This window comes from Ovis canadensis, chromosome 7 (genome assembly GCF_042477335.2).
Source record: "Ovis canadensis isolate MfBH-ARS-UI-01 breed Bighorn chromosome 7, ARS-UI_OviCan_v2, whole genome shotgun sequence".
Lineage (NCBI taxonomy): Eukaryota > Metazoa > Chordata > Mammalia > Artiodactyla > Bovidae > Ovis > Ovis canadensis.
In genome coordinates this window covers 14,955,630-14,971,566 of record NC_091251.1, presented here as the reverse complement: position 1 = coordinate 14,971,566, position 15,937 = coordinate 14,955,630, and the positions used below count along the sequence as shown (strand labels likewise).

The window sequence follows — 15,937 nt, the reverse complement described above, 5'->3', positions numbered from 1 at the left end:
CTCAGGATGTAAGATTTTAAACGGTGAAGAATGAGTCTCTGAGAACAAATTCTTCAATGAACATGTCTTTCCTTGAAGTACTCAACTGAGATTATCCTTTCCTTATTGTTCATCTTTGCTATAATTGGTAGAGTGAGGCTGGATACAATGGCACAGCACATAATGCACTGTCTTGAGAACAGAAGGTGGACAGCTACATATCCTACTAATAATCAGAAGATTTTATGTTAAAACCTGTCTTGGGATTTTTCTCATGCCCCTATCATAATAAGGTAATTTTTTCTAGGGAAAGGTACTGATATGAGGCCATCACCTTCTACTGCAATTTAGTATTCTTCAAAGTGTATGAAATTCATTAATATCTCAAGGGACAATTGTTGATCATTGATAATGTCAGAAATAACAAAATCTAAATGATTTAACAGAATCTCATTTAATAAGTATATTTAAAGTTCATCTCTCTCAAAAAAACAGCATTTTAATTACATTCAAATTGTGTTCATCTTAAATATCAACAAACTCATTATTTACATACAGGGATAGATATTAGAAAACAGGTGGAAATTGAAACAAGTTCTATTTTTTAGACATTCTTACTTCCAGATTAGAATACTGTGAACTGCTAAATATATACCTAAATAAATGTATACATTATCAGAAAACCACAACTTTCTCTAATAGGAAAAGAACTGTAATATACATATAGTGGAACATAATTCATACAGGCTCAATTTACAGGTATGTTTCAAAGTATAAAACAAACAAAATCCCAGTAACTACAAGTACAGGCAAAAGTTACAGCCGGCATTTTAAACTAATGCACCAACATATAATGCTTTCCCAGAGAAAGTAGAGAAGAGGGCCTGAGATTTTATGCTGATGAATGACTTTTCACTTCTTTATTCTTAAATAAAGAAGCGGAGCACTTACTCTTTTTGTGTTTAAATTAGATATATGTTGGGTTTTTGTTACGTATCAATGACCCTAATGCATCATGAGAAGTGCTATCAACACTGTTTCACTTCAAACTCAGTAACCAAGACATTTCTTTCATTTCTCCTTGAACTTCCATTTCCCTTCAGAAAGCCTCTAAGGAAATTTTATAGACAACTGTGGTAAAGAGATCAAACCAAATAATTCTGAGATGGCAAAGAAATGCAAGAGTTGGCACTAACATGGGTTTACAAAGAGTTACTCGTTTATTAAACCACAAACGCAAAAAAAAAAAAAAAAGGAGTGAGAGAGAAATCTTACCTGGAAACATAAGTAGGATAAAAAGTACTAGAAAACGTGTGTTGTTTGGTAGCTTCAGTTTGGAAAACATACAGAAACCAAGTTACCATTAACTGTTACAAGCATTTTTTTTCCAACTTGTATAACTTGCTTAAATTTTTAACTTGTCTAAATAAAGTTTCTCTAGCCAAAATGAAGAGTTCATAATCACTGTTTTCGTATCAGAGATAAGTGAAGATTGTCATGTAGGAGAAAGGATGGTTTGGACACATCAGGTTAATAGAGGCAGCACCTCGAGTAAGCACTTAATCTGATCTGATGCAAGTCGGGAAGGGATTCTGCCTCTCTTCGGTTTTTACAGTGTCACATAGTTGCGGAAAAAGAAGGTTCTTTCTTCTTCTTCTGTTTTTTCCCTTAATGTACTTCAGGTTAAAAATGGCAGAATGAATAGTCCTTAATTAGCACACACTTTTTTAAAGGGACATTTTTAGATTTTGGTCATTTGCTTTTCTTTGCTTGTTTTTAACAATAAATCTTTAGAATTGACTCTTCTATAATGGTGCTCAGGTGGACAGATAAAAATGAGACCTTTTTTAAAAGTAAACAATTTATCTTGCATTAAAATAAATCACCAATTAGAGATCTAAGTCAGTGTTTCAAACAAATGTTAACTTCAAATTAAATATGTTAACTGCTGCTGTGTTAAAGAAACAACTATTTCATTCAATTATAAACATATTAACAAACATATAATCATTCCCTATGATCACAATAAAAATTAAATTATCCTATTCTCTTTTATATGAAGATGGCAGTCCTCAAGCAACACTTTCAACCAGAAAAGCTCATTCATAACACAACCCCATCTCAGTTTTTGAACGTCAGTGCATTCAATGGTTATAAGGAGGCATGATGTTCTTCTGAAGCTAAGAGTTCTGGAAGGGTTAAAAACAAAAAAAGAAGAAAAGAAAATATAAATAATCTAAAAGATTTTCTTAATGATAACAAATAATGCCTGTACTCAAAGTTAAGTATGGTATAACCTGAATATTAATCAGTTGCGGTTTTTTCTCCCAATGGAAGGCGTTCCCATAACTGGAGCAACTGTTCACCAACCTGAGGTTCTAGTTCCTGGAGAAACCAAAAGTCACAATAAACATAAAAACAACTAGATTGAAACCCATACTGATAAAAATGTAAGACAATCAAACTTCATATTTCTACTAAATCATGTGTTATGCCTTCACTGCTCTAATGCTTTTCATGAAGATTTAGCAAAAGTGCTCAGCTTTTGTACTTCCAAAGGTTTATGTTAATACTTAGCATATTAGATTTTTGTGTTTTTTCCCTCAAGAAATCATCTTAGATACTATATAATATACTTAAGGAATGAAATTTATTTCAAAATTATCAAATAAAAATTAAAATATTCTTATATAATTGAAAAGAATGTCTTTTATTGTCCTCTTGTGACATCATGTGCACTTAAAAAGGACCTTAACAGTTTTCATGTGGTTATTTCAATAGTCACACTTGTTCAGATGAAGTATTAGATGTAGCCTTAGCAAGACTAGATAACTCTCTAAATAGATTCTCTGAATCTATTTTTTCCTACAAAAAACTTGGTAATAACTTATTTTAGGCTTAAGAATTGAACTACCTCATATAAAGAAGCTAGCACAGTCATCAATATATATGTTAATTCCCATCACCTTAACTAGTTTAAAATGCCTATCAGCAGTATCATGAAGACAAAGCATAAAAGAAATAAAACAAGCCACAAAAATATAAAATTGCTATTTATATCATTAGTTATATCCATAAAGAACTTAGATACTGTTCTTATCCTTAGACTTTATTGAAATTACTTCAGAATTATACTAGGTTTTGATCATATCAAGTTAGGTCGACAAGAGGAACCTCTAAGGACTGACATGAAAGATTATATATACAAGGACAGAGCAAAGACAGGTTTACAAAATGTTAAAAAAAAAAAAAAAGAGCTCTGTCAGGCACATTTGCAAGTAGGTTTTTAACTAACTCTTCTACAAATTTGAACCATTATCTTCCCATGTATACATGGAATATACAATTTGTATTCTTGCATTTGTTCCTCAAACAAATCACTGAATAATAGCCAAACAAAATAAACAGTGGAAGAAAAATATTAAATGCCATCGTATACCTGCCCATCTCTGCTTATCTGGACTTTCTTGTTGTCATTCCAAGGATTGAGTAAATGGTGTGCAAACTGAAAGGGAAGACTTTCTTTCCGTATCCACTCCACCTTAAACACTCCTCCTAGTCCAGCTGAGCCCCAGTCCTGACTCTTCTCTCTTCCTATCTCAGAAGACATTCTAGAAAATCCCTGTGAGTAAAATGAGGGAAAAATGAGAAAGCCCTGAGGTTTTGTACTTTTAAGGTAACAATGTAATATAAAAATAATAGATATCTAACAAAATTCCAGAAAGCTACTCATTAAGCATTTCTTATAAAAAGATGAATTAGGAAATTTTAGAGGAAAGACCAATTTCAGCTTTCTAATGTAATTTTAAATACAAACACATATTTCCTAAATAATGCATCATAGTTCTAAACCCACATTTATTCCATTACCATATGAATACTATGCAACTTCTAGGTTTTTAGTTCAAAAAATGGTAACTATATCAAATAATAAATCCATTATTTTATAAATTCAGATATATATCAAGTCAAGCAACACAGTTAAGAAACTGAGTTAAGAAACACAGTTTCTTGATGGTCAGACTAATCTCTTTGGCACTATTTAAATAAACATTTTATCAAAAAGTCACACTTCTCATTACTTTTAATCCACCAGAAATCTTAAGTTGTCCTCAGGAGGAAAAAATGTTTATCTAGAGAGACTCTGGGAAAACAAGGCAAAAACAAAGGGATCCCTATATATCATTCCTTTGAAGAGGTGCAATATATTCCTCATCCTCAGTCAAGCATAGTGCATTCTTACATTCCAATGCAATAAAAACCCAGCTTCTTTTTAACTTCTATGATTTAACTGATCTAATCTACAGCCAGAATAATGCCCTTTTACTGTTTCAGGATGGCTCACCTGGAAATGCCCGGATCCTTGAACAGAAAATACCAAGTAAACCACGCTGCTTTCCCAAAAGGCTCGATTTAGCTTCCGCTCATTACTAGGAGTTGTAGACCAGATACCCTTCTGTTGAGAAATTTCAAGGTTTCTCAGATTGCTACTCTTCATTATGAAGTATCGAATAGGCATGTTTGGTTTTGGTGAAGGAGATTTTGAGCCCTAAAAAAGAATGGATATTAAACACTCTCTGACATAAATCACAGCAGGATCCTCTATGATCCACCTCCCAGAATACTGGAAATAAAAGCAAAAATAAACAAATGGGACCTAATTAAAATTAAAAGCTTTTGCACAACAAAGGAAACTATAAGCAAGGTGAAAGACAGCCTTCAGAATGGGAGAAAATAATAGTAAATGAAGCAACTGACAAACAACTAATCTCAAAAATATACAAGCAACTCCTGCAGCTTAATTCCAGAAAAATAAACGACCCAATCAAAAAATGGGCCAAAGAACTAAATAGACATTTCTCCAAAGAAGACATAAGGATGGCTAACAAACACATGAAAAGATGCTCAACATCACTCATTATCAGAGAAATGCAAATCAAAACCACAATGAGGTACCATTTCACACCAGTCAGAATGGCTGCGATCCAAAAGTCTACAAGCAATAAATGCTGGAGAGGATGTGGAGAAAAGGGAACCCTCTTACACTATTGGTGGGAATGCAAACTAGTACAGCCACTATGGAGAACAGTGTGGAGGTTCCTTAAAAAATTGAAAATAGACCTGCCATATGACCCAGCAATCCCACTGCTGGGCATGCACACTGAAGAAACAAGAACTGAAAGAGACACATGTACCCCAATGTTCATCGCAGCACTGTTTATAACAGCCAGGACATGGAAGCAACCTAGATGTCCATCAGCAGATGAATGGATAAGAAAGCGGTGGTCCATATACACAATGGAGTATTACTCAGCCATTAAAAAGAATACGTTTGAATCAGTACTAATGAGGTAGATGAAACTGGAGCCGATTATACAGAGTGAAGTAAGCCAGAAAGAAAAACAACAATACAGTATACTAACACATATATATGGAATTTAGAAAGATGGTAACGATAACCCTGTATGCGAGACAGCAAAAGAGACACAGATGTATAGAACAGTATTTTGGACTCTGTGGGAGAGGGAGAGGGTGGGATGATTTGGGAGAATGGCATCGAAACATGTATAATACCATATAAGAAACGAATCGCCAGTCTAGATTCAATGCAGGATACAGGATGCTTGGGGCTGGTGCACTGTGATGACCCAGAGGGATGGTATGGGAAGACAGGTGGGAGGGGGGTTCAGGATTGGGAACACGTGTACACCCGTGGCAGATTCATGGTGATGTATGGCAAAACCAATACAATATTGTAAAGTAATTAGCCTCCAATTAAAATAAATAAATTTAAATTAAAAAAAAGAATGGATAAATTCTAGAAGTGAAACTTGACCTTTCAAAATCAATAGGCTCAATTAAATAACATCTTATAGATATATAAACCATAATATTTTACCAAATATGCAACAAATATAGGTAGCTCTATCATGGCTGAAAACTTACACAAGGCTCAATCAAAGTGAGGTCAAAGAACCAAAACCAAGTACTGATTTTCAGAGCATTCAGAATAGTCAACTCTGATTTATACTCCAAATGTACTTTCAGAAAATATCTTAATAAACTTGCAAAGACTGAAAACAAAACAAAAACTGCTCCAGCTTACTGCCTGGATACAATTTGCAGGTGACAATGCAGGAAGGGAAACAAACAGAATCCAATGGCCTCACTGAACTTGCAGTTGAGAGGCCACATTAACTAGGTTTTGCATGGCAGTGTACCAGACAGAAGGGAGCTAACAGGAAGAGAACAGGGGGCTACAGCAGGAGTCCTCACAAGGTTCTGGCTAAGTAAAGGCCTGAACATAGGAAGGAACGATGAACTGAGGCAAGGAAAAATTCAAAGAAAGAGAGTTCTTAGAGCTCACACATGGTTGGGAATATTTCATCTTTTTCTCAGGCAGAATGGAAAGAACGTGTAATACCTAGCACATAAGCCAATGGAAATCATACCTTAGTACTGGAAATAAATTAGGACCAGAATAAAAACTGCCCTGTGCCCAGACCCAGCATTAACACAGCTTAAAAGTAAGTCCTGGAAGGATTACACTGATTGTAACTAACTTAACTGTGTATCAGAACAATGTCTAACACTATTTAAATGAATAAAACAAAAATCTCACACCCAAACAAAATTTTAAGGAATGCAAACAAACAGGACTATGACCACAAACAGGAAAAAAATTAATCAACAGGAACAAATTGAGATATGACAGATGAAATTAGGAGATAAGAATTTAAAGAAGCTATTCTCAATACATGGCACTATTAACATAAATATGATGAGAGGGGAAATAGAAGGTATTTTTTTAGAGACTCAAAGGAAGGTCTGGGGATGAAAATAAAGTATTTGAAGCAAAAATACACTAGAAAGAATGCATATCAGATTAGACACTACAAACAAAAAATCATTGAACTTAAAGAGGCAGCAATGGAACCAAATGAAGCAGAGACAAAAAGAACTGAAAAAAATGAAGAGAGTATCAGTGACCTGTGGAACAACATCCAATAGTGTTACATTTGGATATCTAGAATTCTAGAAAAGAAGTGGGGAAGAGGTGAGATATAAAAAAATACATGGTGTTAAATTTCCCAAAATCAATGGCAACTATACATACACAGATTAAGGAATAAATATAAAGAGGATCAGACCAAGTTATATAAAAATCAAATTGTCAAAAAAACAGTGATAAAAAGAAAATCTTAAAAGCAGCTAGGCAGAAAAAGACAAATTATATATGGAAAAAGAAAGATAAGAATGATAGTAGATGTCCCATCAGAAACTATGTAAACTACTAATGTGAAAGTGAAAGTCACTTAATCCTGTCCAACTCTTTGCAACCCCATGCTGGAGCAGGTAACCTTTCCCTTCTCCAGGGGATCTTCCCAACCCAGGGACTGAACCCAGGTCTCCCACATTGCAGGCAGATTCTTTACCAGCTGAGCCACAAGGGAAGCCCAAGAATACTGGAGTGGGTAGCTGATCCCTTCTCCAGTGGATCTTCCTGATCCAGAAATCAAAGCAGGTCTCCTGCATTGCAGGCAGATTCTTTACCAACTGAGCTATCAGGGAAGCCTATATGATAGTATTATAGTAATGAAAGAAAATCATCTGTCAACCTAGAATTATACACACAGTAAAAATATCTTTCAAAAACAAAAGTGAAAAAATTTTTATACAAAAGCTAAAATAATTCATTTCCCACAGATCTGTACCTAAAGAAATGTTAAAAGAGGTTTTCAGACAGAAGTATATGATCCAAGATAGAAATTCATGTCAACACAAAAGAATAAAAAGCACAGGAAATGGTAGACATTGAGTAAATATAAAAGACATTTTCTTGACTTTTGATAAAAGGTATTGACTGTGTAAAATAAAAACTAATATATTCTGACATTTGTAACATGTAGAAATAAAATGTAAGAAACCAATATCAACAAAGAACTGAAGGGTAATATAAGCATACTGTTGCAAGGTTCTCAAACTATAACTGAAAGGGCATAATACTAATCCAAGATACATTAGGTGTTAGGGAACATTTAACAGGAGGATTCCTGCATGCTGTTTTCTATTTCTAAAGGATTCTCTGTTCCTTATCAGTTGCTATTCCAAGAATGAGTAAAGCTGCATGCAGTTCTCAGGACTCAGGTCATGGGATGAGATAGGCAGTGACTCTTTTCAGCGTCTGAGACCTTGTATGTATTCGACTATCCATATTGTGGCTATTGATAAAATTTCATCCTGTGTAATAGCTGAGTAATCATCTTACTAAAGATACATAAGCCTGCCTTTCTGCTAATAAAGCACCTTTGCTCCATCAGAGCTTGGGTCCCTGTGTCTGTCTGTCTGTCTTTCTTTCTGTCTTTCTCTCTCCTCGGCTAATTCTCTGGAGAACAGAAACCCATCTTGCTCACTCTCCTTCCTGGGCTTCTAAGACTCTCTCGAGAAGGCACCCTGCGCCTTCACGTCCCCCTCGAGAGGGCGCCCTGTGCCTTTGTGAGAGACCCAAGTCCTGTGTCAAGGACTCTGCGGAAACCAGGGAGTATCAGCCTCTTTCTCTCTTTCACTTTTCTTAATGTTACCTCCGGACCGCCAGGTCCCAGTCCATTAAAAGACCCCAATAATTAGGATAAGGTAAAAATGACTGAAGTAGTGAATTCCATCAAGCACTTAAGGTAGAAATACTATTAAGCCTATACATCTCTTTCAAAAAATTGAAGTTAAAGGACCACTTCCCCACTAACCATAAAATAACCACACAACCCTGATACCAAAATCATACAAAGATAACTAGATGTTATTCTCTAGAATAACATTCCTCATAAACAAAGATCCCTCATTTAATAAAATTTCTGATGGAACAAAATCAAATCCAGCAATATTTTAAAAGGGTAATACATCATGACCAAGTGAGGTATAGCATGCAAAGAGTTCCAACTATAAAATCTCTAGAAGAAAGCACAGCAGAAAATCTCTGGAATCTTTGATTAGGCAAGGGCTTCTTAGGACACAAAAAAATATGAACTGTAATAGAAAATACAGATGAAATAGAAAAAATAAATTAAATAGACTTCCATCAAAATTAAAAGCATTTTTCTTTAAGAGATAATTGAATCACTTTGATGTACACCTGAAACTAACACAATATTGTAAACCAACTATAATATAAAATAAAAAATTAAAAATAAATAACAAGGACACAATAGAACAGGAAAATATAACCATTATTTTGTAACAATTTTGAATGGAGTATGATCCATAAAAATACTGAATCATGTTGTACACCTAAAACTAATATGATATTGTAAATCCAAGTATACCTCAATAAAAAATTAAAAACTAAAAAAAGTTAAAAACACTCTTAAATAAATAAAGTGATGGTTACATGAGGACAAAAAAGACACCATTAATAAAATGTAAATGCAAGCACAGACTACTGAAAAAAGTGTTTACAACACAGATAATTAAAACTTGTATAGAGAACTCTTAACAACTAAATAAAAAAAGACATCCAATAAACAATTTTAAAAAGTTAAACAAAAACTTGAACAGATTTTCACCAAAGATTCAGAAATGGAAAGAAGCATGTGAAATGATGGTCAATATAATACTTAATCATTGGGAAAATGCAAGTTAAAACTACAATGGAGCATCACTATACAACTAAATAGCTAAAATTAAGAGTCTAGTAATGTCAAGTACTGTTAAGAATATTGAGCAAATGGAATCCTCATAGATTATTGAAGGGGACAGAGAAAAGTACAGCTATTTTGGAAAACAGTTGAGTAGTTTCTTGTAAAGTTACACTTACCACACAACCCAACAAACATACTCATGAGTATGTACCCAAGATCAGAAAACATCTGTACATAAAGATTTGTACCTGAATATTATTCATAATAGTCAAAAAGTAGAAAAAATCCAAAAGTCCATTAATGGTGAATAGATAACTGTGATATATCTGGAATCAAGATTGCCAGGAGAAATATCAATAACCTCAGATATGTAGATGACACCCCCCTTTTGGTACAAAGTGAAGAACTTAAGAGCCTCTTGATAAAAACAAAAGAGGAGAGTGAAAAGTTGGCTTAAAACTCAACATTCAGAAAACTAAGATCATGGCATCCGGTTTCATGGTAAATTGATGGGGAAACAATAGAAACAGTGACAGACTTTATTTTGGGGAGCTCCAAAATCACTGCAGATGGTGACTGCAGGTACGAAATTAAAAGATGTCTGTTCCTTGGAAAAAAATTTATGACCAACTTAGACAGCATATTAAAAAGCAGAAACATTATTTTGCCAACAAAGGTCCATCTAGTCAAGACTGGTTTTTCCAGTAGTCATGTATGGATGTGAGAGTTGGACTATGAAGGAAGCTAAGCACTGAAGAATTGATGCTTTTCAACTGTGAAAGTTGGAGAAGACTCTTGAGAGTCCCTTGGACTGCAAGGAGATCCAACCAGTCTATCCTAAAGGAGATCAGTCCTGGGTGTTCATTGGAAAGACTGATGCTGAAACTGAAACTCCAATACTCTGGCCACCTGATGTGAAGAACTGACTCATTTGAAAAGACCCTGATGCTGGGAAAGATTGAGGGCAGGAGGAGAAGGGGATGCCAGAGGATGAGATGGTTGGATGGCATCAACTCAGGGGACATGAGTTTGGGTAAACTCTAGGAGTTGGTGATGGACAGGGAGGCCTGGTGTGCTACAGTCCATGGGGTCACAAAGAGTCAGACATGACTGAGCAACTGAACTGAACTGAACAGTTCAATATATCCACACAATGGGATACTTACTATCCAGCAATAACAAGTAATAAACTAATAATAATTATAAAATAATAAAATATATAATATATAATTCTATTAATCTTCTACTTATCTTCCATTTGCATAATTAATATATTACTAATATGATATATTGTATTATATATTATATATAATATATATTCATATATTATCACTTATATATATTTTATTTTATATTATATATTATATAAAATATATTTCTATATATTTATATTTATATATCATATAATCAATATAATTATAATATATCATATGATAATATATTATATGTTATATAATATTAATATATATTATATTAATATTTTATATCTAAAATGGTGTAAAATATTAATATAATTTAGTAATTAAATTAAATATAATTTAATATAAATTATATATAATTTTATATAACATGTATGGTTTATATAAAATATAATTTAATATAAGTTAAATACTTTATATTTATAATATTAATATTGTAGTAACATTAATATAATACCTATATGACTATAATTATATTATATGTTATATTATGATGATATATTATGCAATAATATATATTTTATATTATGTTTTATATATAACTAATAATATAATAAACAATAATTTACAAATCAATTTCAAAAGTCAAATAAGCCAGTCACAAAAAGTTATATACATTTTATTTACAGGAAGTTCCAAAAAAAGGCAAAACTTTAAGAACAAAGTGCAGTTTAGTGGTTACCAGAATCTGAGGGTAATAGGACTGCTCTACATGAGACTATACTACAGTTCATGATTGCATACACTTGTCAAAGTTCACTGAATTGAAGTTTCTTTTTTTTTAATTTATATATTTTATTTTTTTAATTTTACTTTATTTTACTTTACAATACTGTATTTTAAATTGGTGAATTTTATCATGTAAATTATGCCTTAATAAAGGCACTTAAAATTAAAAACAAAAATACTCTTTAAGCCAAAGAATATAAATCTGCAAAAACATTTCTTTTCCTCTTATTTAACAATAGTATTTTACCAGACATTTTCACCAGAACTACATCACATAGCTAAAAAACACTAACCAAATACTTATTCAAGTATTAAATTAAAATTGTTCTAAATAGTTGAAATCATTCATATCACAAACTTTTTAAAAGATACATAGTTCTCAATTCTTTATCAACACTTCCTTATCTTCCTAACGCCATCTAGTGTTGTATTTTTAATATAACCACTGAATTGAAGAAATCAATTAACAATGAAAGAAATCATTGTTTTGAATTCTTAAAGTATGAATCAAAATTAATTTAAGAAATTCCTTTTGTCATTTGTATTTAACAAAAGAAAGGTTCTAAAGATACAGAAAGGGAATCATGAACTGCTTAGCCACATGCCATCAGGGAATGGTCTACTAGTATGAAAACCTTCCCGGATCATACCGACCAAAAATATCTGGCAAGTAGGAGAAACTAAAAAATTTACTGTTTGCAAACTTTTATTTGTAACTAGAACAGAGGCCAGGATTAGTGATTTAAAAGCAGAATTATTAATGGGCCAAAGAACTAAATAGACATTTCTCCAAAGAAGACATATAGATGGCTAACAAACACATGAAAAGATGCTCAACATCACTCATTATCAGAGAAATGCAAATCAAAACCACAATGAGGTACCACTTCACACCAGTCAGAATGGCTGCGATCCAAAAATCTGCAAGCAATAAATGCTGGAGAGGGTGTGGAGAAAAGGGAACCCTCCTACACTGTTGGTGGGAATGCAAACTAGTACAGCCACTATGGAGAACAGTGTGGAGATTCCTTAAAAAATTGCAAATAGAACTACCTTATGACCCAGCAATCCCACTGCTGGGCATACACACCGAGGAAACCAGAACTGAAAGAGACACATGTACCCCAATGTTCATCGCAGCACTGTTTATAATAGCCAGGACATGGAAACAACCTAGATGTCCATCAGCAGATGAATGGATAAGAAAGCTGTGGTACATATACACATGGAGTATTACTCAGCCGTTAAAAAGAATTCATTTGAATCAGTTCTGATGAGATGGATGAAACTGGAGCCTATTATACAGAGTGAAGTCAGCCAGAAAGAAAAACACCAATACAGTATACTAACACATATATATGGAATTTAGGAAGATGGCAATGACGACCCTGTATGCAAGACAGCAAAAAAGACACAGATGTGTATAACGGACTTTTGGACTCAGAGGGAGAGGGAGAGGGTGGGATGATTTGGGAGAATGGCATTCTAACATGTATACTATCATGTAAGAATTGAATTTCCAGTCTATGTCTGACGCAGGATACAGCATGTTTGGGGCTGGTGCATGGGGATGACCCACAGAGATGTTATGGGGAGGGAGGTGGGAGGGGGGTTCATGTTTGGGAACACATGTAAGAATTAAAGATTTTAAAATTAAAAAAAATAATAAAATAAAAAATAAAAGCAGAATTATTTATAATTTTGTTAAATATGTACCACCAAATGCGCTACAAATCCCTGATACTCTACCTTTCCTGAGGATGGAGGAGAAGGACTAGCACAAGGACTTGGATAATTACTGCTGTCTGTAGATTTCACAGAAGATTGATCTGACCGGTCCTCAGTGCTTCGTTTAGGATGCAAAATTCCTCTATCTTTGTACTTCTGAGGCTGGTGTAGTGTTGGAGCTGGAGATTTCATCAGTACTCTTGAGTGAAAAGGAGGAAGCAAAGATCAGTTACACATAAGATCCAAGCAGACTCCATTTCAAACCAAAGTTCAATGATTCTGTGATTTATGGAATAGTATTTTAAAAGGCAATTTCATTCTTCTATTACATTTAGAAGAAAGGGTTGTACTATTAGGGTATACTTACAAAGATAGCATTTTTTAAAAAATACAAAAATATATTAAAAACAACCTATAAAAATTTTTAATTTAGATACCAAAGTATTATTTCCCTTACAAAACTCCTAACCTCTTTTATGACAGTCTATAAGAAATCCTAAACAATTATAATGTCATATATTGATGCCTAATGTCTTTTAACATTTTAAAATTATTTAAATACATCTATGCTAATGGCCGTTACTAGAAAATCACCTACTCCACCTCTCTTCCATTTGCATATATCTTAAAACCAAACAGATTTCAAAAGCATACTAAAAATTACAGCATGGCAAAATGGAAATAATACTGGACTAGAGTCAGGAGAGAAGATTTTCAGACAGAACTAAATTTACAACTAATGAGGTAGGTGATCCTGGGCAAGTCTTTTAATTTATCTGAGGTTTAATATCCTTTAGCTGTTAAATAAAGGGATTAAACTAGATAAATGCTAAGATTCTTCTGTTTTAAAATTCTATGAATAAATGCAGCAAAAATGGCAGTCAAGAATTATATAATTTTTTTAAAAGCGTACATCTCAGTGGAAAACCAGACATTAAAAAACAAAGAAGACATTAAGTAATTCCTAAAGCAGTATAATATAAAGTTCACAGCATTACCTATAAATATTCTTGCCAAAAGAAAAAAAAATGTTCTTGCCAAAATACTGGATCTAATCAAGCTTTGAGAGCTAACCACATCCATGAAATACGCAGGGTATAGCAATAAAAAGAGACATATCCAGAATGTGGTACATGTCATAATACCACTGACCTAGTTTCCTAAGAAAAGTCAACAAAGGAACTAACTGCTCTAGATCACAAGAGATTCAAGAAACAAGACACCCTAATACAGTGCATGAGTGAGTCCTCCCTGAATGCTGTTTCAAATAAATATAGTTTGAGAATTGGGGAAATGATTATTTTATTGGGACTGATTATTGGATTTTGATTGTATAGGAAAAATGCCTTTATTTTTTAAGAGATTCAAATCTAAATACAGAGGAGTAAAATGACATGATGTGAGAGACTGATTTTGAAATATGTGAACAAAAAAAGGAAGGAAGCAAGAAAAAAATAATTGGGTAGATACAGCAAATAGGTGAAAATCGTCAGAGGATAAGATGGCTGGATGGCATCACCAATGCAATGGACATGAACTTGGGCAAACTTCAGGAGATGGTGAGGGACAGAGAGGCATGGAATATTGCAGTCCACAGGGTCACAAAGAGTTGGACACAAATGGGAGACTAAACAACAATCATTTGCTTTGCTGTGTTTACATATAATATATAAACAAAACATAAAAAGAATAAGTCATAAACATTTCATAAACTTCCACTGAGCCTTGCAATTATAATTACTCTGCCTTCAAAATAAGTTAAAATAGCTTATCCCCACATCCTGCTTCTGTTTCAATAAATATCTTGGATTCAATATTTCTTTCACAAATGAAATAAAATAGCTAAAGCCTAAAAATGCTAACAAAAATATATAATGATAAACATGTGAATAATTATTAAGAACTTGATAAATATAAAAAAACAACTTTTCAGGGCTTTTGTCTTTAGGAATTGAAGTTCAATGAATTATCAAGTTATACCTCTAAAATTCCATCATTCTTACGCTAGCAGATTATTTACCTGAAAACTAGGTAACAGAACTTAATTAAGGGTAATATCTTATTAAAATAAAAATGATGCTTCCAATAGAACTAAATGCCCATTTTTGCAGTTTCCAATTTGATCTTTGATTCTGTGCTCTATTCTAGCTTTTCTCTCTTCTTCCCCAAATTTTGGCTCCCCCTCAAATTTCATGCATGTAGAAACAAAGCATTTGTATAAACCTTTCCATCTACAATTTCATTTAAAACAAACAAAGAATTCTGATAACTCAGTTATATCTCATTTTTCTTATAGAAAAGATGTTTATTCTTTGTAAGCAAATTATTATGTAAAAAATGACAATTTAAAAACATTGGTTTAATTTTAACATGGGATATGGGCATTTTTCCATGTTTTAATAGTTTCTTAAACTTTTAAAAATAACTAATAAAATGTTTTTATTAAAAGAAATTAACTGATCTATATTTTGCCATCCTAGTATGAAAACTCTAACTATAAATACTATGAATACCTTTTCTTCAAGAAGCAATTCCAGAAAGATTATAAAGAAAGATTATTCACCATTCAAAAATACATCTTCAGAAGAGTCCTTAATCTATTCCTCACCAAGCTATATCAGTTTCAGGCCTTGTCTATTAAAACTACAAAGTCTAAAAGTATATGAA

The 15,937-nt window shown here is 33.0% G+C and overlaps 1 protein-coding gene across 2 annotated transcripts in view; it reads right to left on the bottom strand.

Annotated features, from left to right (window-relative positions):
• Window positions 1-414: 414 nt before the first annotated feature.
• The window catches only part of YTHDC2 (YTH N6-methyladenosine RNA binding protein C2), a 72,612-nt gene continuing 57,089 nt past the window's right edge, over window positions 415-15,937 (bottom strand). For both annotated transcript variants that reach the window (XM_069595279.1, XM_069595280.1), the window contains exons 26-30: window positions 13,292-13,469; window positions 4,325-4,528; window positions 3,419-3,601; window positions 2,277-2,364; window positions 415-2,168 (exon numbers count right to left, since the gene is read on the bottom strand). In XM_069595279.1, the coding sequence (XP_069451380.1) occupies window positions 2,284-2,364; window positions 3,419-3,601; window positions 4,325-4,528; window positions 13,292-13,469 (646 nt within the window). In that variant the 3' untranslated portion in view covers window positions 415-2,168; window positions 2,277-2,283. The remainder of the gene's footprint in view (window positions 2,169-2,276; window positions 2,365-3,418; window positions 3,602-4,324; window positions 4,529-13,291; window positions 13,470-15,937) is intronic.